Source organism: Euleptes europaea, chromosome 10, assembly GCF_029931775.1.
Source record: "Euleptes europaea isolate rEulEur1 chromosome 10, rEulEur1.hap1, whole genome shotgun sequence".
In the NCBI taxonomy this organism is placed as follows: Eukaryota; Metazoa; Chordata; class Lepidosauria; order Squamata; family Sphaerodactylidae; genus Euleptes; species Euleptes europaea.
Window position 1 is genome coordinate 51,121,137 of NC_079321.1, and position 22,533 is coordinate 51,143,669.

Genomic DNA, 22,533 nt, shown 5'->3' on the forward strand with positions numbered 1-22,533 from the left:
TTCGGGAATTTGCCGATGAATTTCAGCGACTGGCAAGTAAAATTGTAGGTTGGCCCGAGACCACCCTAATCCATCATTTCAGGGAAGCCTTGCATCCTGACATTCTGAACTGGTCTTACATGCGGGGCGATCCCGATACCCTCGAAGGCTGGATCCTATTAGCCGAGGAAGTGGAAAGCCGCCGCCGCTTTATTTCTCTCGTCCGTCAAAAGCACAAGGAGAAGGGCACCCAAAAGCCTCAACCCAAGGCACCACTGCTCGTCCCACGAAATCCCCCACGTCCGCTCCAGGAACGTGAAGCCCGATTTCAGAGGGGTGCCTGTCTTACATGCGGAGAAATGGGCCACTTTGCAGCCGTTTGCCCACGCCGCCAGGAATTATTTCGTCCCAGCACGACAACCCGCGCCCGAGGTCGTCCACCACGCAGAGGCACCGCGGCCACCCGCAGCGCAGCTCCGGGAAGACCCACACCCTCTGCACTCCATGCCGGGGACCCAGCCTCCCTGCCTGCTTCCAACGACCCCGCCGGGTCTCGGATTACAAGTGCCCCATTGGGGGACAGCTTTCCCTCTTCGGATGAGGAAAACCCTTGGATTTCTCCAGCCTTAAACCTGGAATCTCCCCTCGACTTGTCAAAAAACGGCTCCGGTCTGTGGTGAATGGAGCATCTCCACAGACCTCTCAGGATCTTCCTATCAAACCGAATGCTCCTACCAAAATCAAAGAAGTGGACTCCACCGTCTACGTGGATGCAGTTTTACAACAACTTAACGGAGGTCCACAAATCCCCGTCAAAGCACTAATTGACTCCGGTTGCTGTCGCACTCTCATAAGCGAAGCCACGTTTGCTGCACTCAGAGCCGACTCAGAGGCTTTACCCGCCCCCGTCCAATTTGCTCAAATGGACGGGAGCCAATTCCAGGGGGGTCCAGTTGATCACCGCACCATAGGGGTGGCAATGGGAATTGGTTCCCACTGGGAACAAATAGACTTCACTATAGCCCCTATCCGATTTGAAGTGGTCTTGGGAATTAACTGGATTAAAGGACATAGTCCCAGTATTGATTGGGAAACAAACACTATCTCTTTCGCTAGTCCCACCTGCGACCAGCATCGGCAAAACTTTGCTCTGCCATTTCCGCCCGTTCCAGCATTAACCTCTACTGCCCCAGTACCACCGGCTCTACCCGCTGTATACCGGGACTTTGAAGATGTCTTCGACCTTAGGGAATGTGATGCCTTACCCCCCCACCGGGCCTCAGACTGTGCGATTGAAGTAGTAAAGGACTGCACATTAACCAAAAGTAAGATTTACCCTATGAGCGCTTCCGAGCGCACTGTCCTCCGGGACTTTTTGGACAAAAACCTCGCCAGAGGGTTCATTCGCCCTTCGAATGCCCCAAACTCGGCCCCCGCGTTTTTCGTCCGGAAAAAAGAGGGCGACCTTCGCCTGTGCATTGACTTCAGAAAGCTCAATGCGGTTACCCAGACCAACGCCTATCCTATCCCATTAATATCGGATATTTTGGGACAATTACAGGAAGGCCGTGTGTTCTCTAAATTAGACTTGGTGGAAGCCTACTACCGAGTCCGTATCCGCGAAGGAGATGAACACCTCACTGCCTTCTCTAGCTGTTTCGGAATGTATGAATTCCTTGTAATGCCATTCGGATTAAAAGGGGCCCCGGGGGTCTTCATGCAACTCATCAATGAAATCCTACATGACCTTCTATATCGTGGGGTGGTGGTCTACTTAGATGACATTCTCATTTATTCGAAAACTGTGGACGAGCATGTGACTCTGGTCAGGGAAGTTCTACAACGCCTGCGTAACCATCAACTGTTCGCTAAACTAGCTAAGTGTGAATTTCACCAAAACAAACTCACGTTTTTGGGATACATCATCTCCCACCAAGGTCTTCGCATGGACCCCGCCAAAGTCCAAGCCGTCCTCGATTGGACTCCCCCCACCAACCGTAAGCAAGTACAGCAATTTCTGGGATTTGCAAACTTCTATCGGGGATTCATCCCTAACTTCGCCCAAGTGGCTCTACCCATTACGGACCTGCTGAAAACTAAGGGAAAAGTAAGCTCGGCTGCCTTGCCCTCCGCAAAAATCCTATGGACTGAGCAATGCCAAGCCGCCTTTCTGGCCCTCAAACGCCTCTTCACTTCGGAGCCGGTGCTACGGCACCCAGACCCAAATCAAATGTTCATTGTGCAAGTCGATGCTTCCGATGTAGCCATGGGAGGGGCTCTCCTCCAGCAAGGACCGGACGGTCTTCTTCACCCTTGCGCTTACTTTTCAAAAAAATTTGCGCACGCTCAATTAAACTGGCCCATCTGGGAGAAAGAGGCCTCTGCAGTTCATCATGCACTGACTTTATGGCGGCAATTCTTGGAAGGGTCTAAAGTACCCTTTGAAGTTTGGACCGATCACAAAAATCTAGCTGCCCTCACGGGGTCCCATAAGCTATCGGCGAAACAACAACGGTGGGCGGAGTTCTTTGCTCAGTTCCGTTTCACCCTGAAGCACGTCCCTGGGAAGCAGAACGTTCTCGCGGATGCCCTCTCCCGTTTACCACAATATCCGGTAAAACTCGAAAGACCCACCAACTCTCTGTTCACCCCTATGCAACGTGGGGCCCTACCTATGCTGGCTGTGCAAACCCGATCCCAGCATCAGCACACCTTCCCTAACTCGCAAGCTCCGCCAGCCCAACCGGCTGCCCAGCCGCCACCGCAACAGACCGGAGTTCCCGCCCCTCCTACCCCTCCGACCGCTCAGCCGCCTGCAGTCTGCGCGCCGCCGCACGTAAGCACTAGCCCTATAACTGTTTCTCAGATCTCCATGACCGACGGGGGGGCTCCCTCCAAAATCCCCATCTCCGAATCCTTTTTAACTGTCCTTCGGGACCAGTGCCTTTTAGAACGTTCCGCTCATACCCTACCTCCTGGTGTTTTGGAACAAGGGGGGTCCTGGTACAAAGACTCAAAATTGTATGTACCCAAAGCTCTCCGGAAGGACGTTTTACATTTAGCTCATGGAGCCAAAACAGCTGGGCACTTTGGGTTTCTGAAGACCCTTCACTTATTGCGCAGACAGTTCTGGTGGGGAGGAATGTGTTCCGACATTGACTCCTTCATCCGCAGCTGTCCCGTTTGTGCCGCTGCGAAACGATCGCAGGGCAAACCCCCGGGACTGCTACAACCTCTTGAAACGCCCAGCAGACCTTGGGAAGTGATTGCTATGGACTTCATGACTGATCTCCCTCTCAGTGGGGGTAAAACTGTGTTGTGGGTTGTTACTGATTTGTTTTCTAAGCAAATACATTTGATTCCATGCGCAGGGATCCCCTCTGCTCAGAAACTGGCCCGCCTCTTCGTGACGCATATCTTTCGTTTACATTCGTTTCCGCGTAAAATAATTTGTGACCGCGGAAGTGGTTTCGTTTCTAAGTTTTGGAAAGCTTTCCTCAAGTTGGTGGGGGTGGAACAGGGATTGTCTAGTGCATACCATCCTCAAACTGATGGTCAAACTGAACGTGTCAATGCTGTACTTGAATGTTATTTGCGTTGTTATGTTAACTACCACCAGGATAACTGGGTGGAACTGTTACCTTTAGCAGAATATGCCTACAATAATGCCATGCATCAATCCACAGGTTTTAGCCCGTTTTTTGCTGTGTATGGACAAGATTTCAGTCCCATCGCTCCTACTGATGATGTAGAGGGGGAGGGGAACCCCGACATTGCCTCCTGGGCACACGCCCTCCGTACCACTTGGCCCTGGCTCGTTAGCAACCTCGACCGGGCCAAACGTAAATACAAAGCGCAAGCTGACAAACATCGCTCCCCCGGGGGTGATCTGCAAGTGGGTGCTTTGGTTTACCTTTCCACCAAAAATCTCCGTTCCACCCAACCGTGCCATAAGCTCAGCGCCAAATTCATTGGCCCTTTCCCCATTACTCGGGTCATAAACCCTGTCACAGTGGAACTGGCTCTCCCCAAATCCTTGAGGCGTGTGCATCCTGTTTTCCACATAAGCCTCCTCAAACCCCATGTTGCTTCTCCACGGTGGCATCCGGACCCACCGCCTGCGCAACCCATCATGGTGGGGGGGGAAGAACACTTCGAAGTCTCCAAGATCCTTGACTCCCGTATTCACCATGGCAATCTGCAATATCTAGTTCGTTGGAAACATTTCCCCCCTGCCTATGACGAATGGGTGCGCGCACGGGATGTCTCCGCCCCCGACCTCGTCGACGCCTTTCACATTGCTTACCCGGACAGGCCAGCCCCCTTGCGAACTGGGAGGGGGCCTTGAGGGGAGCAGAATGTCAGGCTGCTATCTCGGTTTCGTTATTGCCTCTGTCTCTGTGCTGTATTGTCTGCCCCCCAAGGTCGCATACCTAGGCCTGGGAACTCAGCTCCTGGGAAACTGTATTCATGCGTGTAATCTCCCGCCTTTCCTGCCTTATAATATCTCCCAGCTAGTGAGCCTCTCATAGCTGTCATTTTATTCGTTTGCACTGTATGCCTATTTGATCAGTAAAAGCCATCTGTTTGGACTCTATATGACTTTGTGGTGATTTCTGGTTCTGTGGGCCAAGGGCTGACACCACTATGGATATCTTCTCAAGAAATGTTAACTTTGCGACCATTAAGACCATCACAATTTATAATATACCAAGATCTTTTAAAATGGGAAGGGAATAAATGTGCCCTGAAGGATTTTGATGAGGTTAAAGACCATCTAACATGGCTTCAATATTATCAAGTACAATCTGTATACATCCAAGATATGAAAAAGGGATTTCTTAAAGAAAAATCAATTCTACAACAGACACTTTTGGATAATACTGACCATCTAATTTCCAGGATGTACAAGCTTTTATTGTTGCTATATGCAGAACAAGAAAGAATCAAGCCAACAGTGATTACCCGGGCACAAACAATTGGTCATTCTATTTCCTTGAAAAGTTGGGAAAGACTTTGGTCAAGATACATGAAAAAGATTCTTTCCCAATCGATAAGGGAAAATATCTACCAAATGATTTACAGATGGTACCTGACACCGAAAAAATTGTCTGCAATGTACAGTACAATGTCACCAAACTGAAGGAAATGTCAGGATAAAGTTGGCTCTTTTCATCATGTTTGGTGGCTTTGTGATAAAGCTAAAAACTTTTGGGATATGATATACAATGAGCTAAGGTTAATTCTACAACAAAATATCCCTAAAACTTCAGAGATGATGTTGTTAAGTATTATACCAGACTATATTATAACACAACGGACCTTTTTACTCTATGCCACCACAGCTGCGAGAATGGTCTATGCAGCTAAATGGAAAATGAGAAATACCGGACAAAACTGATTGGATTCATAAAATGTTTGAACTAGCAGAAATGGCAAAATTGACTGAGTTAGTAAATCAAAAAGATAATGATGAATTTGTTAAGGAGGGAGAGGCGTGGATTGTTTATTGCAAAAATGAACTTAATGTGCAAAATGTTAAAGGTTATAACTTAAGACTAAGTTAATTTTCTTGTTTCTACTTTTTTTCTTTTTTAATAACTGTAGAAGGTTTTATAAAAAAATTTTTTAATAAAGAATTAGAAAATAATTGCTAAGAGGATTACGAAGATAAGTCAGAGATAGAAGAATGAAGGGGGGAAGTTAAAGTAGGGGAAGATAATTGTTATATATATGTTAGTTTTAATTGAGAATTAGAAAAGATTGAAAGGCAATGTTAATTGATTGTACTGAATATATGAAAAAAAAAATAAAAAAATTTTTTTAAAGAAGGAGACAGGCACAAAGCTAGGTTAGTCAGGAAAGCTAGCCCTGCGGAAATAATTTATTCTACATTAACACAGTGCCATTACTAGAGTCCTAAATTAGCAATAATCCAAATTATTTACAGCAATAAATCTACTGTCTTCTCCTCCCCACCCTCCCCTTTCTTCCATAACAACATATCTTCTCTTGACTATATAATAAACTGGAGCTGCTAATTTTATCAAGTGTTGTGTCTCAAGACAAATGCTTCGAATTAACAAATACAAGCCTGGCAACCTTATTATTGGGGCCTGCTGTGTGTGAGCGAGCATGCGTTTGTGTATGCACATGCACAACAGGCTTGAGAGAAACCAGACCCATACCCTACAGTGCTTATGCTCCCCCATTCAACAAAAACTTCGCCAGGTATTTTAAACATAAACGTAGACTTAACAATGGCTCTCCAGTGTCGACTTATTCTCTCTCAATACTGACAGTGCCATCCTAGGCAGAGTTACACCTAAGTCCATTGAAGTCTTAGAACACTGAAGGCTTAGAACAGTGTTACTCAGCTTAGGATGGTACTGTAAATTTATTATGCCTATGAATAACAAAATCTTTTCACTTTCATAAGAGAAAAAATTAATTTGTTGCACGATAAGGACACAAGGTGTTCACAGCAAGCTGTGTTCCATAGTAACCACAGCACACGTGCATTTTCCTGAGCTTCAAACTGGACTGTCCAAAATGTTTTATTTCAAAGCCATCTTCCAATTAAAAAGAAATAAAAAACTTTAGCTGAGGCTGAGACTGTACATGCTAGAAAAAGATAGTTAGCTATCAGCCTGTAATTGGCAAGAAGAAATTAATGAAAGCAACATTAGGTTTGCATAATTTGCCACTGATTAACCCTAAGACTTGCTACAACAGCAAATGAACACTCAAGTTGGGGATTATTAATACTATTGTCAGCAAATCACCAACACTGAAGGTAGAAGGACATTACGAGGGTGACAGAGTGGCTTTCAAGGACAGAGGTATCTCAGGCCCCACTCAGGAAACATAAAGTAGGATTGGTCCCAATAAGACTGAGAAAATTGGCCTTGCAATACATTCTCAGGGTTCTGTTGCATAATGTGGAAGAACGTTTGCCAAAGAACGGCTGTGGTGTAAAATGCTACTGGGTTCCAGCCCCAAAATGATTAATCACCTGGATACAGCAGGAGAACACATGCACGAAAGAATGCTGTGTGAATCTTTCTGTGGGCCAAAAGTCCTGTCTAAGTGCCAGGGCAGTTTTACCACACTGTTCAGAATATGTGCAACACCACATATTCTGGAATTTCTAGAACGTAAGAGCCCTGCCGGATCAGACCAGGAGCCCTCGAGTCCAGTATCCTGTTTCACATAGCGGCCAACCAACGGCCTTGGAGGGCCAACAAACACAGCATAGAGGCCAAGGCCTTCCCTTGATGCTGCCCCATAGCAGTGATATTCAGAGGTTTCAAATAGGCTTACCAGGTCCCTCCTCTGCTCCGGCAAGAGGCTATCAGGACTGTGGGAGCGATTGCGCGCATGCGGCACTTCTGGTTTACAACTGATAGTGCCACCTCGCGAGGGGCCTTTTCCGCTTAGTTTGAGCGGTAAAGGGCCGCTTTACCACTCAAACTAAGAGGAAAAGCCCCCGGCAATTCGCCCCTCTGCCCATTGACCACCTGAGGGTTGGTGTGCAAACATGCATGCGCGCACCGATGCGCGCGGCACTTCCGGTTTACAACCGGAAGTGCCACCTTGTGAGGGGTCTTTTCCTCTTAGTTTGAGTGGTAAAGCGGCCCTTTGCCACTCAAACTAAGCGGAAAAGGCCCATCGCGAGGCGGCACTTTCGGTTGCAAACCGGAAGTGCCGCGGTGCATCGGTGCGCGCATGCATGTTTGCCCACCAACCCTCAGGTGGTCGATGGGCAGAGGGGCGAATTGCCGGGGGGGTTGCCTGCCACCACCGGGCACCTGGCAACCCTAGTTTCAAAGCTCTATATGTTTGTAGCCTTTAGGCACCGCAGAGATTGACATCTCTTCATCACACATACGAATAATCTAATTTAAAGTTCAAGGTGACATCTGAGTTCAGTAATTCTGACCACTAATATTAATCAAATTACATAAATATGACCGCGATCACACAAAGCAACGTATGTTCACTAAATAGTCAGCAACAGCCATTGTCATGTAGCCGTTAGACTGTCAGGCTAGGATCTGGGAGAACCAGGTTGAGATGCCTGTGAAGCCAGATGGGCAACCTTGGGCCAGTCACTCTTGCTCAGCCTAGCTTACCTCACAGGCTCGTGGTAAAGATAAATGGAGGAGAGAGAACAGTGAATACCACCCTAAGCTCCTTGGTGGTTGGGCTGGGTAAAATGTACTTAATAATAAATACATAAAATGGATTAACCACTTAAAACAGTAGGATCGGGCTTAGTGTGTAATACTCATCTCCTGAAACTGGTAAAGGAAAAGAGCAGCAAGGATCTAGGTATTTAAAGAGCAATACCATTTCAATACTCAAAACATTACACAAGTTTAGCTTTCGCACCTTGGTATTGCCTCAAAATGCTCTTCAGATGGCCGAACAAGCAATTCAGTGAAATAATATTTTGTGACACCTAGAAGGAAAAAGAAAAAGCTTTCAGACTCTCCATACTGCTTCTTGTAGGTTATCCGGGCTGTGTAACCGTGGTCTTGGAATTTTCTTTCCTGACGTTTCGCCAGCAACTGTGGCAGGCATCTTCAGAGTAGTAACACTGAAGGACAGTGTCTCTCAGTGTCAAGGGTGTAGAAAGAGTAATATATAGTCAGAAAGGGGTTGGGTTTGAGCTGAGTATTGTCCTGCAAAAGTATTGTCCTGTAAGTATCAAGATAATGTGCTAATGAGGGTATGGTATGTTAATATGGAACCATTGTATCCTGAAGTGATCTGTTAATGTGTGTAATCCAAAACTAATCTGTATGGCTATTGTTGAATGTTGTCTTTGTCTGGAGGTTTTTCAGGGCAGGAAGCCAAGCCTTATTCATTCTTAAACTCTCCTCTTTTCTGTTAAAGTTGTGCTGATGTTTGTGAATTTCAATGGCTTCTCTGTGCAATCTGACAAAATAGTTGGTAGAATTGTCCAGTCTTTCAGTGTCTTGGAATAAGACCCTGTGTCCTGTTTGTGTCAGTCCATGTTCAGCCACTGCTGATTTCTCAGGTTGGCCAAGTCTGCAGTATCTTTCATGTTCTTTTATCCTTGTTTGTATGCTGCGTTTTGTGGTCCCGATGTAAACTTCTCCACAGCTGCAAGGTATACGATATACTCCTGCAGAGGTGAGGGGGTCTCTTTTGTCTTTTGCTGATCGTAGCATTTGTTGTATTTTCTTGGTGGGTTTAAACACTGTTTGTAGGTTATGTTTTTTCAAAAGTTTCTCCATCCTATCAGTGACTCCTTTAATAAATGGCAAGAATACCTTTCCTATGGGAGACTGTTTTTCTTGAGTTTTCTGATTTTTGTTTGGTTCAATGGCCCTTCTGATTTCATTCTTGGAGTAGCCGTTTGCTAGCAGTGCGTGATTTAGATGGTTAGTTTCTTCCTTGAGAAACTGTGGTTCACAGATCCGTCTTGCACGGTCCATTAATGTTTTGATTATTCCTCTTTTCTGTCGGGGGTGGTGGTTGGAGTTTTTGTGTAAGTAGCGATCTGTGTGAGTTGGTTTCCGGTAGACCTTGTGACCTAACTGAAGGTTTGATTTACGGATGACAAGGGTATCAAGAAATGGGAGTTTACCCTCAATTTCCTTTTCCATGGTAAACTGAATGTTTGGATGGATATTATTAAGATGGTTTAGAAAGTCCATTAATTTTTCTTCACCATGGCTCCAAATGGTAAATGTATCATCTACGAACCTGAACCAGACTGTAGGTTTGTAAGGTGCTGATTCTAATGCTGTCTTTTCAAAATATTCCATGTAAAAGTTTGCTATTACTGGACTGAGTGGACTTCCCATAGCTACTCCATCAATCTGTTCATAAAATTCTTGATCCCATAGGAAATAACTTGTTGTCAAACAATGGTGAAATAAGGCTGTTATATCTTCTGGAAAAATCTGGTTAATCAATGAGATTGTGTCTTTAACTGGAACCTTGGTAAAGAGGGATACAACATCAAAACTGATTAATATATCCTTTGGATTGAGTCTTAACGGACTGATTTTGTTGATGAAGTGAGTTGAATCTTTGATGTAAGAAGTGGTTTTTCCAATGTGGTCCTGTAGGAGGGTGGTCAAATATTTAGCTAATTCATATGTTGGGGAACCAATGGCACTCACGATGGGTCGGAGTGGAACGGAATCCTTATGAATTTTAGGTAGTCCATATAATCGTGGTGGTTGTGCTTCAGTCTTGCATAGTTTTCTGTGTGTGTCGGGATGAAGAGTGGAATTCTTGATCAGAATGCTAGTTTTCCTGTTTGTGAATTTCAAGCCATTGAAATTCACAAACATCAGCACAACTTTAACAGAAAAGAGGAGAGTTTAAGAATGAATAAGGCTTGGCTTCCTGCCCTGAAAAACCTCCAGACAAAGACAACATTCAACAATAGCCATACAGATTAGTTTTGGATTACACACATTAACAGATCACTTCAGGATACAATGGTTCCATATTAACATACCATACCCTCATTAGCACATTATCTTGATACTTACAGGACAATACTTTTGCAGGACAATACTCAGCTCAAACCCAACCCCTTTCTGACTATATATTACTCTTTCTACACCCTTGACACTGAGAGACACTGTCCTTCAGTGTTACTACTCTGAAGATGCCTGCCACAGTTGCTGGCGAAACGTCAGGAAAGAAAATTCCAAGACCACGGTTACACAGCCCGGATAACCTACAAGAACCAATGAACTCTGACCGTGAAAGCCTTCGACAATATCTCCATACTGCATTAAATAAACGCATTCTAAAGCAGACAATTAAAGTTTGATAGTGCCACATAAATGGGTCAGAGGACCAATCATAAACAAGATCTGGACCTGAAGGAACCCTTTCTTCTGCCCACATGCTGGTAATCGGAAGGTGAAACAACAGATTTCCAACGCTGGGCATCCATTGCTCAAAAGAGTAGCCCCTGCTTCCCTCTTCCCTCCCTGTTACAAAATGCAGACCATGATGCTTCAGGAGTGAGGGTTTGCTCCATTTCTTCAACATCTTCTGGTGGGGAAACTCCCAGTGACCTCACATCACAACATGCATTTTGCTTTAATAAACAACGCAGGGAAAAAATCACAAACATTTGCCCAATCCTTGTCTAAATAAATCAATTGTGCCTTTTCAAGCAGGTAAAAAGGTAAAGGTCCCCTGTGCAAGCACCGGGTCATTCCTGACCCATGGGGTGACATCACATCCCGATGTTTACTAGGCAGACTTTGTTTATGGGGTGGTTTGCCAGTGCCTTCCCCAGTCATCTTCCCTTTACCCCCAGCAAGCTGGGTCCTCATTTTACCGACCTCGGAAGGATGGAAGGCTGAGTCAACCTTGAGCCGGCGACCTGAAACCGACTTCCGTCGGGATCGAACTCAGGTAGTGAGCAGAGCTTTTGCCTTCAGTACTGCAGCTTACCACTCTGCGCCACGGGGCTCATTTCAAGCAGGTAAGTGGGGGGAAATCTTCAGCTACATTTCTGCATTTGAGGACAATGTTAGGGCACAAGAAAAGGCTCAGTAACAAAAAGATGGGAAACTTTTTTTTATTTCTAGCTGTGAGTAACCAAGTAAGCCTCGGAAAGATTTTATTTGTGTATTCCATACCTGTGGACAGAGCCTCTCCCAACAATGTCTTGCAGCGTTTGCAAATTACCCTGCTATTTGCCTTTGATTTCTGTAGGGCAAAGAAATGTCATTGAAATGTCTCCTCTCTGCAGAAAAGACGTGCAAAACTTTACTCTGCTACTTTAAATAACTCAGGCCGTTGTCTAAACAGGGAATTCAATCCTATAGACAATTTTATTAACCCTTAGCTCCCAGCTTGCTTTTTAAAACCCAGAACTAATGGCTGTGTCTCTATTTCCAACTATACTGTTCCCACATCAAAGAAGATTAAAAAGGTAAAGGTCCCCTGTGCAAGCACCGGGTCATTCCTGACCCATGGGGTGGCGTCACATCCCGACGTTTACTAGGCAGACTTTGTTTACGGGGTGGTTTGCCAGTGCCTTCCCCAGTCATCTTCCCTTTACCCCCAGCAAGCTGGGTACTCATTTTACCAACCTCGGAAGGATGGAAGGCTGAGTCAACCTTCAGCCGGTGACCAGAAACCAACTTCCGTCGGGATCGAACTCAGGTTGTGAGCAGAGCTTGGACTGAGTTCTGCAGCTTACCACCCTGCGCCATGGGGCTCCAAAGATTACCATTTCGCAAAACACTGTCATACTGGACAGCCCTTAAAAATTACTGCACTTGGTCCCAACCATTATAATTTATGACAGACAGTCTGCATTAGTGTTCCATTGTGAAACACATGGCGTCAGATGCTAGATTATTTACAGGAAAAAATTCATCAACAGATGAGAAGGATCCTTTCTTCGTTTAAGACCAAAGACACCCAATTCGGTATGACACCCAAATATGGACAAGTTCTAGTTACGGGGAAAATAATAAACTGGGATTCTTAACTGAGATTAAGCTGTGGCTAAGGGAAAGAAATGCCCTGACCTGGCTGGCCCAGGCTAGCCTGATCTCGTCAGATCTCAGAAGCTAAGCAGGGTCAGCCCTGGTTAGTATTTGGATGGGAGACCACCAAGAAATACCAGGGTTACTGTGCAGAGGAAGGCACTGGCAAACCACCTCTGTTAGTCTCTTGCCATGAAAACCCCAAAAAGGGGTCGCCATAGGTCGGCTGCGACTTGAAGGCACTTTACACACACAGACAAGGGAAAGAAACACACTTCCATCATCAATTTGGGTGCATTGTATAAAGGAGGGAGTGTATGAGCCTGGCGATTGATCTGGGCCATATGCATCATGAACAAATTCTGGTTCGCTTGTGATTGTTAAATCAAGCTTCATGGCAGTTCTGTAAGACAGACTAACATTTTTATTCCCACACTGCAGATGGAGGGAGAGAAGGGAGTGGAATCGAACAGCTTGCCTGGAAGCTCACAAAACCAGCTTGTGACCAATGTGAGATATGAACCTGAAACTTCCTGGGATAGAGGAAGGTTAAGAAAGGGTGCCGCAGCTTCCCACAACTCCACAGCATGACAGCATCAGGACTGTGTAAGATTTTGGGGGGGTTTTTGTTTGCATTTTTTTTTAATTTCCTTATATTTGGAGTACTATGAGGAAAGGTTGAAGGAGCTGGGTATGTTTAGCCTGAAGAGAAGACTGAGAGGGGATATGATAATAATGTTCAAGTACATGAGGGGCTGTCATATTGAGGATGGTGCCGAGTTGTTTTCTTTTGCCCAAGAAGGTCGGACCAGAACCAACGGGTTGAAATTAAATCAAAAGAGTTTCTGTCTAGACATTAGGAAGAATTTTCTAACAGTTACAGCGGTTCCTCAGTGGAACAGGCTTCCTTGGGAGGTGGTAAGCTCTCCTTCCCTGGAGGTTTTTAAGAAGAGGTTATATGGCCATCTGTCAGCAATGCTGATTCTGTGACCTTAGGCAGATGATGAGAGGGAAGGCATCTTGGCCATCTTCTTGTCACTAGGTGTGGGGGGGGGGGAGGTAGTTGTGAATTTCCTGCATTGTGCAGGGGGTTGGACTAGATGACCCTGGTGATCCCTTCCAACTCTATGATTCTAAATAAAAATAGATAAATAAAAATAATTAGGACAGAGCTGGACAATGCCAGCATGCTTGCTTTACGTGAAGAAGAGGGAGCTTTACCGTTTGCAGCGCACCAGGTGAAGCGCCACACAGGACTGGACTTCCCCAATTTCCTACAAGGTTCTATGGCAGAGCGGGGACTTGAACCTGCCTGTGTCTCTGGATATCTCAGTCCACCACTCTAACCCCCACACCACAGTGGCTCTCATCACAACCCACACTCAATGGGCTTCCTTGTAATGAAATTTACTCCTAATGAAAATCATACTGAAGCTTGTTTTCTGCATTTGGAAAGTTGGTTTCTAACAAACCAGTATTTGGAGCCGCTGTTACATTCCTTATAAAGCACTGTGGTGATAACTGCTACCTAAATACATTTCCCCCCTATTTCAATGTCCAAGTAATGGCAGGAGAGCCAGTGTTTTCACTAGTTTGAACAAAAGGGGAGATACCTTTTTGCTACACAAATTAAACCAATGTATCTTCTACGACAACTTTCAGCTGCTGGCAATCTGGCGTTGTTCCTATCTTTTCGGGCTTCTATCACAAAAGGTCCACAATATTGTCTTGAACAAAATATTTACCCTTAGAGGAAACCGCTAGTATGCTGTGAAACTTTGGGGCATTTAAGCATTGTGTTGTGTGTTGATTTGGAGTGTAGTTGCCCAGCTGGTGCCAGACACATGAAGTAACATCAATGACCCGAAGGGCCAGTTCACTACACATGGAACTATGTCACTCAACAGTTTGTGATTCAGTGACTTATCATTCAACAATGCTTAGCAAAATGGGTAAACTTTAATTACAAAACATGGTTTAAGGGAATATAGAAGAGCTGCTCTTCCACATATCAAGTACTTGAAGGGCTGTCATATAGAGGATGGTGCTGAATTGTTTTCTGTTGCCCCAGAAGGTTGGACCAGAACCAACGGGTTAAAATTAAATCAAAAGGGTTTCCGTCTAGACTTTAGGAACAATTTTCTAACAGAGCAGTTCCTCAGTGGAACAGGCTTCCTCGGGAGGTGGTAAGTTCTCCTTTTCTGGAGGTTTGTAAGCAGAGGCTAGATGGCCATCTGTCAGCAATGCTGATTCTATGACCGTAGGCAGTTCATAAGAGGGAGGGCATCTTGGCCATCTTCTGGGCATGGAGTAGGGGTCACTGGGGGGGGGAGGTAGTTGTGAATTTCCTGCATTGTGCAGGGGGTTGGACTAGATGACCCTGGTGGTCCCTTCCAACTCTATGATTCCTTTCTATGATTCTAAGTTGTAACTTGATGTTGTAGTTCCCAAGCAATGGAAATATTTGTCAATTCCCCCTAGGAGTTCTGAAGGTAAAACTATCACCATCCAAGTTAGAAATGGACATAAAACCAGCCTCATTCTCTTGCCTTTCCCATACTTTCATGTTCTCCATTAGGCCTCCTCTAGGTTGTTTTAATTTAATTTCAGTCCAGATCTACACCTTATCTCAATATTCTGCATCAACCAAATAGGCACAGCTTGGCTCAGTGGATCTATTCAGGAGTCAAAGCATGGTAGTACCAACTATATTTGCGCATGGGTATATGTTTATATAAAGCTATCTTATATTGACAGCCAGACAAGTAGTCCTATGAAAGGCCAGCATTGCCTCCTCTGATTGCTAGTGCCAGGTTCAATCCCTGGCATCTCCAATTAAAGGAACTAGGCAGGTAGGTGATGTGAAAGACCCCTGCCTCTGACCCTGGAGAACAGCTGCCGGCCTGAGTAGACAATTCTGACTTTGATGGACCAAGGGTCTGATTCCGTATAAGGCAGCCACATGTGTTCATGTGACTCTCTAGAGACACAGACAGAAGTCTTTCTTGTTCTTTTCATTGTTCCTGCTCATTCACGTCCAGCATACTCACCAAGACTGAACCACTGTTTCCAGAAACTGCACCTTGAGACTGTGAATGAAGTAGTTCAGGTGATGACACAGTTGACTCACTCCCTGAATTCACTAGGAAATAATTGTGTCCAAGAAAACAATCATTGTTTTGAGGGTGCAGCAGGCTGCTGTTGAAAGGGTTGGGATGGCAGCACCATTCCTCTACCAAATCACTCCAGTTTTCCCCAGGAAGGGAAAGAACTCTGAGAAATGTCCTAAGGAAGATGAAAACTAATGTTAGTTGCCACATTACTCAGACCTCCTTTACTGATCTGATAATTGTACAATTATAGCGGGGGGGGGGGGGGAATGAGATCCCTTTTTCTTGTTTCCCAATTTCAATCAAAGCTCCAACAAGTCAGTGGAGTGGCAAGATAAATAAACGACTTTTTGTCTAGTCCACGTCACTGCTAAGAGAATTTTTTTTAAAGAAAAGGAAAAACTTTTATTGAATATACTGAGATAGGAGAACACCCACTGCTGGAAGACTCACAGATGCTCCAAACTAAGAAGGAGTTCTTGAAATGGCAGGATACTGGGGGGGGGGGGTAGTGAAGAGATGTGCATTTTTTTTCTTTTTGAAGGAGCACAGTCTATTAATAGGATGGCCCAGGCTAGCCTGAACTCGTCAGATCTCAGAAGCTAAGCAAGGTCAGCCCTGGCTACTACTCGGATGGGAGACCACCAGGAAGTCCAGCCTGAACTCGTCAGATCTCAGAAGCTAAGCAAGGTCAGCCCTGGCTACTACTCGGATGGGAGACCACCAGGAAGTCCAGGGTCGCTGTGCAGAGGAAGGCAATGGCAAACCACCTCTGTTAGTCTCTTGCCTTGAAAATGGGTTCCCATAAGTCAGCTATGACTTGACGGCACTTTACACACACATACAATACCAAATGCCCTGACCTGGATGGCCCAGGCTAGCCTGATCTCGTCAGACCTCAGAAGCTAAGCAGGGTCAGCCCTGGTTAATATTTGGATGGGAGACCACCAAGGAATACCAGGGTTGCTGTGCAGAGGAAGGCACTAGCAAACCAACTCTGTTAGTCTCTTGCCATGAAAACCCCAAAAGGGGTCGCCATAAGTCGGCTGCGACTTGACGGCACTTTACACACACACACAATACCTAATAAGAACATAAGAACATAAGAAAGGCCCTGCTGGATCAGACCAAGGTCCATCAAGTCCAGCAGTCTGTTCACACAGTGGCCAACCAGGTGCCTCTAGGAAGCCACTAACAAGACGAGTGCAGCAGCACCATCCTGCCTGTGTTCCACCGCACCCAAAATAATAGGCATGCTCCTCTGATACTAGAGAGAATAGGTATGCAGAATGACTAGTATCCATTCTAACTAATAGCCATGAACACCCCTCTCCTCCATGGATATGTCCACTCCCCTGTAAAAGCCCTCCAAGCTGGCAGCCATCACCACATCCTGGGGCAGGGAGTTCCACAATTTAACTATGCATTGTGTGAAAAAATACTTCCTTTTATTTGTTTTGAATCTCTCACCTTCCAGCTTTAGCAGATGACCCCGTGTTCTAGTATTATGGGAGAGGGAGAAAAACTTCTCCCTGTCCACTCTCTCCAAACCATGCATAATTTTATAGACCTCTATCACATCTCCCCTCATTCGCCTTCTTTCCAAGCTAAACAGCCCTAAGTGTCTTAACCGCTCCCCATAGGACAGATGCTCTAGTCCCCTAATCATTTGGTGCACTTTTCTGCACCTTCTCAAGCTCTGTAATATCCTTTTTTAGGTGTGGTGACCAGAACTGTACACAGTTGCTCCAAGTGTGGTCTCACCATAGATTTGTACAAGGGCAGTATGATATCAGCAGTTTTATTCTCTATTCCTCGTCTAATTATGGCCAGCATGGAATTTGCCTTTTTTACAGCAGCCGCACACTGGATTGACATCTTCATTGAGCTATCCACTACCACCCCAAGATCCCTTTCTTGGTCTGTCGCTGCCAGCACAGATCCCATCAGTGTATATGTGAAGTTGGGATTTTTTGTCCCAATATGCATCACTTTATACTTACTCACATTGAATCTCATTTGCCATTTTAATGCCCATTCTTCTAGTATGCAGAGATCCTTCTGGAGCTCTTCACAGTCCGTTTTTTTTTTTACCACCCTAAATAATTTGATGTCATCTGCAAACTTGGCTACTTCACTGTTTAACCCCAACTCCAGGTCATTGATGAACAGGTTGAAAAGCACCGGTCCCAACACAGATCCCTGAGGCACCCCACTGCTCACATCCCGCCATTGGGAGAACTGACCATTGATTCCTACTCTCTGCTTTCTATTTTTCAGCCAGCTCTCAATCCATAAGAGGACTTGTCCTCTTATCCCGTGACTATGAAGTTTGCTTAGCAGTCTTTGGTGGGGGACTTTGTCAAAAGCTTTTTGGAAATCCAAATACACAATATCCACAGGCTCATTCCTGTCCACATGCTTATTGACGCTTTCAAAAAACTCTAATAGGTTAGTGAGACAGGACCTACCCTTACAGAAGCCATGTTGGGTTTTGCCCAGCAGACCTTGCCCTTCTATATGCTTGACAATTTTATCTTTAATAATGCTTTCCACTAATTTACCTGGAACAGACTTTAAGCTAACTGGCCTGTAATTTCCTGTATCCCACTGGTTCTCTCCCCTCCACCAGGTTTCTGTAATGCTCACCATATCTATGTTTTCTCTTAAAACCATGCACTCTAATTCCCCCATTTTTGCTTGGAGGCTTCTAGAATTAGCATAGAAACACCTCCACACTGTTTCTCACTTTTGACTTGCCTGGCATGTGCCTTTGGGCATCTTTAAGTGGCTATCCATCTTTTTTTTTTTCATTCCCTTTCATGTCCAAGTAATTCCCATGTGGGCAATCTGAAGCAATTTTCCCTTTGTCCGTGTGCAGTGAGTTTGCCCGAACTGGATGCTTCTCAGCTCCTGTCGGCTTTCCCCCCAGGTTCAGTTTAAAAGCTGCTCTGCCACCTTTTTTATATTACGCGCCAGCAGTCTGGTTCCATCCTGATTCAAGTGGACCCCATCCCTTTTGTATAGGCCCGGCTTGTCCCAAAATGTTGCCCAGTTCCTTACAAATCTAAAGCCCTCTTCCCTGCACCACCGTCTCATCCACGCAATGAGACTCACCAACTGTGCCTGCCTAGCTGGTCCTGCACGTGGAACAGGTAGCATTTCTGAGAACACTACCTTGGAGGTCCTGGCTTTTAGTCTCCTGCCTAGCAACCTAAATTTGGATTCCAAGACCTCCAGACTACATTTCCCCACGTCGTTGGTGCCAACATGCACCACAACCACTGGCTCCTCCCCAGCACTACCTACCAGACTACCTATATGACGGGTAATGTCCACAACCTTCGCACCAGGCAGGCAAGTCACCATGCGGTCAATGCACCCACCAGAAACCCAGCTATCTACATTCCTAAGGATTGAATCCCCCACTACAAGAAGCCTCCCTCCCCTCTGAGGCATATCCTCGGTACGAGAGGATATCTGTTCATCCACCAAGGAAGAGGTCCCTTCTAAGGTACCACATCCCCCTACCTCAGTGAGATGGCCTCCTTCCCCAAGGGCTCCATCATCCATGACTGGCAGGTTGCCGTCACCTTGGGACTGGGATGTGACTATTTCATCCCCGGAGTCCTTAGTCACCTTTCTCTCTGCCTGCCTCAGCTCCTCCAGTTGAGCTACCTTGGCCTCAAGGAAGTGAACTCGCTTCCTGAGAGCCAGGAGCTCCCTGCACCGAGCACACACCCACGACTTCTGTCCAGCAGGCAGATAATCATACATGTGACACTCCATGCAGCACACTGGATAGCCCCCTGACCCCTGCTGGCTTTCTACCTTCATAACTGTTATTTTATTAATTATTTTATTATTATATTATTCTTTCGTGTTGTAACCCTGCCCTTTACTCTCTTGCACTCTTCCTGTACCAAATAAGAACTGAGTGCCGAAGTTCCTTGCCCTGCAGCTATAAGTAGATACATATACATTATTCACTATACTAAAACAATTAAGAATGTTAAAAACTGCTTCTAGAGGTTGAGAGTGGGGGAAAGGCTGTTGTTCAGCCTCACGTCTATTTCAACAGTGTTGGCTGTAGTACAATGGGGATAATTACAAAAATCAGCAAAGGAAGTTTGACCAGAGTCAACAGCAGGAATGAGAAAAAAATGCATATGCTAACAGCCGACAATGACTCAATAATACCACTTCCAACTACCCCACCCCCTGGTAAAGGGGGTGGGGAACCTTGCTCCCTCTCCCACTGCCTACAAACATTTCTTAACTACCTTAAGCTATAGATGAGCATCACACACACAAAAAAGATGGTCAAGTCAGGAAATAAAAAAGTCAGCTACAAAGCATTTAAGCGCTGAGAGGCAGTAACCATTTTCACATCTTGAAGGTGAAAATACTGAAAGACTCAATATGACCTCCAGCGGCACTAGAGCAAGTTCTTAGCTGCATTATTTAAGGGAAAATGAAGACTTATGCACGCTATACTTAGAACTAATAAGGAGTAACAAGAAGGACAGATACCTCAGGGGAGCCCTTACCGTGATTAACGATTACTTTCATCTCGTCAAAAATTACACGCCCACAGAACAGCTCAGTATTAAGGTCTTTTCCCTTTGTGCTTGGCACAGCCCTCTATCCAGGCTCAATCCGCACAGCATAAAAGACCTTATGACGGGCCGTTCCATGAGCAATGGGAAGTTCACATTCTGTGCCCAGACTTAACGCACTCCTTATGTCTACTGTCTGGCTGTCACCTTGCCATGTCATTATGTGAACACTCACAACAAGGCTTAGAGCGGAAAATAGCGGCAAATACTGATAACCAAGGAGGCAAAGGTGGGGAGGGATCTCTCTGCCAGCTCCAGAACATCCCCGCTTAGGTTTTGTTTTCCTGGGCATGGCCAGAGGTGAAGAGAAAAAGAGTTGGCTTTTATATGCTGACATTCTCTACCACTTAAAGGCGAATAAAACCAGCTTACAATCACCTTCCCTTCCCCTCCTCACAACAGACACCCTGTTAGGTAGATGGGGCTGAGAGAGCTCTAAGAGAGCTGTGACTAGCTCAAGGTCACCCAGCTGACTTTATGTGTAGGAGTGAGGAAACCAACCCGGTTCACCAGATTAGCCTCCGCCGCTCATGTGGAGGAGTGGGGAATCAAACCTGGTTCTCCAGATCAGTGTCCACCACTCCAAACCACCGCTCTTAACCACTATACCACGCTGGCCCAGGTTCTTGGCTCAGAGCTCAAGACTTAACCTTGGATGAGCAGCCCACTGGATCCAGGATTGGCCAACAAGGTAGCTGCTTATTTTGTTTGTCTACATTGTATTTTTGACTGTTGACAGTTGCCAACAGCCTGGAGAAAAAAAGGTCCTGCCCCTTGAATAGAGGCTTAATGTGTGGCATTTGAGGCTTTTTTAAGGGAGGGAGGTAAACAACATTATTTGGTAAAAAAATCCCATTAACCCCTCCATTAGAAGGGTAGGCCTTTCCCCCCAACCAGACAGTTGGTTACTATACATAAGCCAATCGGGGTCCCCATCAGGGAGAAATACCTAAATAAATAACATGATGAACTCACATTAATTAACTCATTAATATTACAAATTCACTAACATTTGTTTTAAAGGAAGGCATTTACATGTGGAAAACATTGAGCTTACTAAAACTGCCCCAGTACTCTATTTTTATGCCCACCCTCCTAATTATAAGACACATATAAATCAGTTTCCATGCTAATAGGGGGAAAAAGATCTTTGGTTCTGCTAACACTAAAGGCATTGTATATTTTTAGCAGGACACCGAGTTTTCCATTTATGCTAGGAAATTAACACTTGCCACAAAATGCAATGCAATAATCTGAAGCCTTAACGGACACCTTCAGCCCTTTCATTTTTCAATGTTCCTATAAAGCAAATGTGCAGTGATATTTGGGGTTAATGGGAAGGGTCAATGCCAGAAAAGTTAGCAAAGGGAAATTAATTTAAATGCCACTCTGCTCAGGCTTCTGAAAGCTACTGAATGGCAAGAGCAGCACCGTTAAAAAGCTCCCCCCCCCCCACGCATTAGGCAATAAAGAAGCTGGTGTAGCATTCACCGAGCTGAATAAGACACACCAGCCAGTCACTATTGGCTTCTCAAGTGCTCAGTAACCCCGCTGGCTTTGCAACCCAAGGCTAGCACCAAAAGCAGGTTTGTCAAGCCCATGGCCAGTTGCCAAACCACTAGGAAGGCTGTAGCTTCCAATACTAAAGAAATATGGAAGAGGGGTGGGTAAAACCCTCGTCTCCCACTGAGAAACCAGAAAATCCATGGAATCACACAAAGAGCAAATAAGCAGTGGAAGAATCCCTATTGGTCCTTTAAGGAAGAAAAAAGGAGGGAAACAGGAAAAGGATAGTTATACCTTTGTGTGTGTTTTTGCCATCGAGTCACAGCTAACTTAGGGTTTTCCAAGGCAAGAGAAGTTCGGAGGTGGTTTGCCATTGCCTGCCTCCACATGGGCTGAGAGAGTTCTGAGAGAACTGTTACTGTCACCCAGAAGGCTTCATGCAGAGGAGTGGGGAATCAAACCCAGTTCTCCAAATTAGAGTCCGCCACTCTTAACCACTACACTATGCTGGCTCAAATATTTAAAAGGTAAAGGTCCCCTGTGCAAGCATCCTGACATTTCCAAGGCAGACTTTGTTTGTGGGGTGGTTTGCCAGTGCCTTCCCCAGTTATCTTCCCTTTACCCCCGGCTCAAATATTATTATTACCAAATAAAAATAAAATTGAGTTAGCTTTTTTGAGCCATAAAACTAATTCATGGTTAAACAGGGAAAAAATACTGTTTGTAAGTTACTAGAAGATCTCTAATGCTCCACCAGAAAGTACAAAGCCATCGTCTAATACTCCATGCAATTACCATTGCTATTTACCTGGC

At 45.4% G+C, this 22,533-nt stretch overlaps 1 protein-coding gene across 1 annotated transcript in view; it reads right to left on the reverse strand.

Moving 5' to 3' along the window:
* Window positions 1-22,533, reverse strand: part of UBE3D (ubiquitin protein ligase E3D) — a gene marked incomplete at its 5' end in the record, with an annotated part of 77,892 nt that overhangs the window by 46,265 nt on the left and 9,094 nt on the right. Inside the window, 3 exons of the mRNA XM_056856082.1 lie at window positions 8,374-8,443; window positions 11,628-11,697; window positions 15,536-15,770. Of these exons, the coding sequence (XP_056712060.1) occupies window positions 8,374-8,443; window positions 11,628-11,697; window positions 15,536-15,770 (375 nt within the window). The remainder of the gene's footprint in view (window positions 1-8,373; window positions 8,444-11,627; window positions 11,698-15,535; window positions 15,771-22,533) is intronic.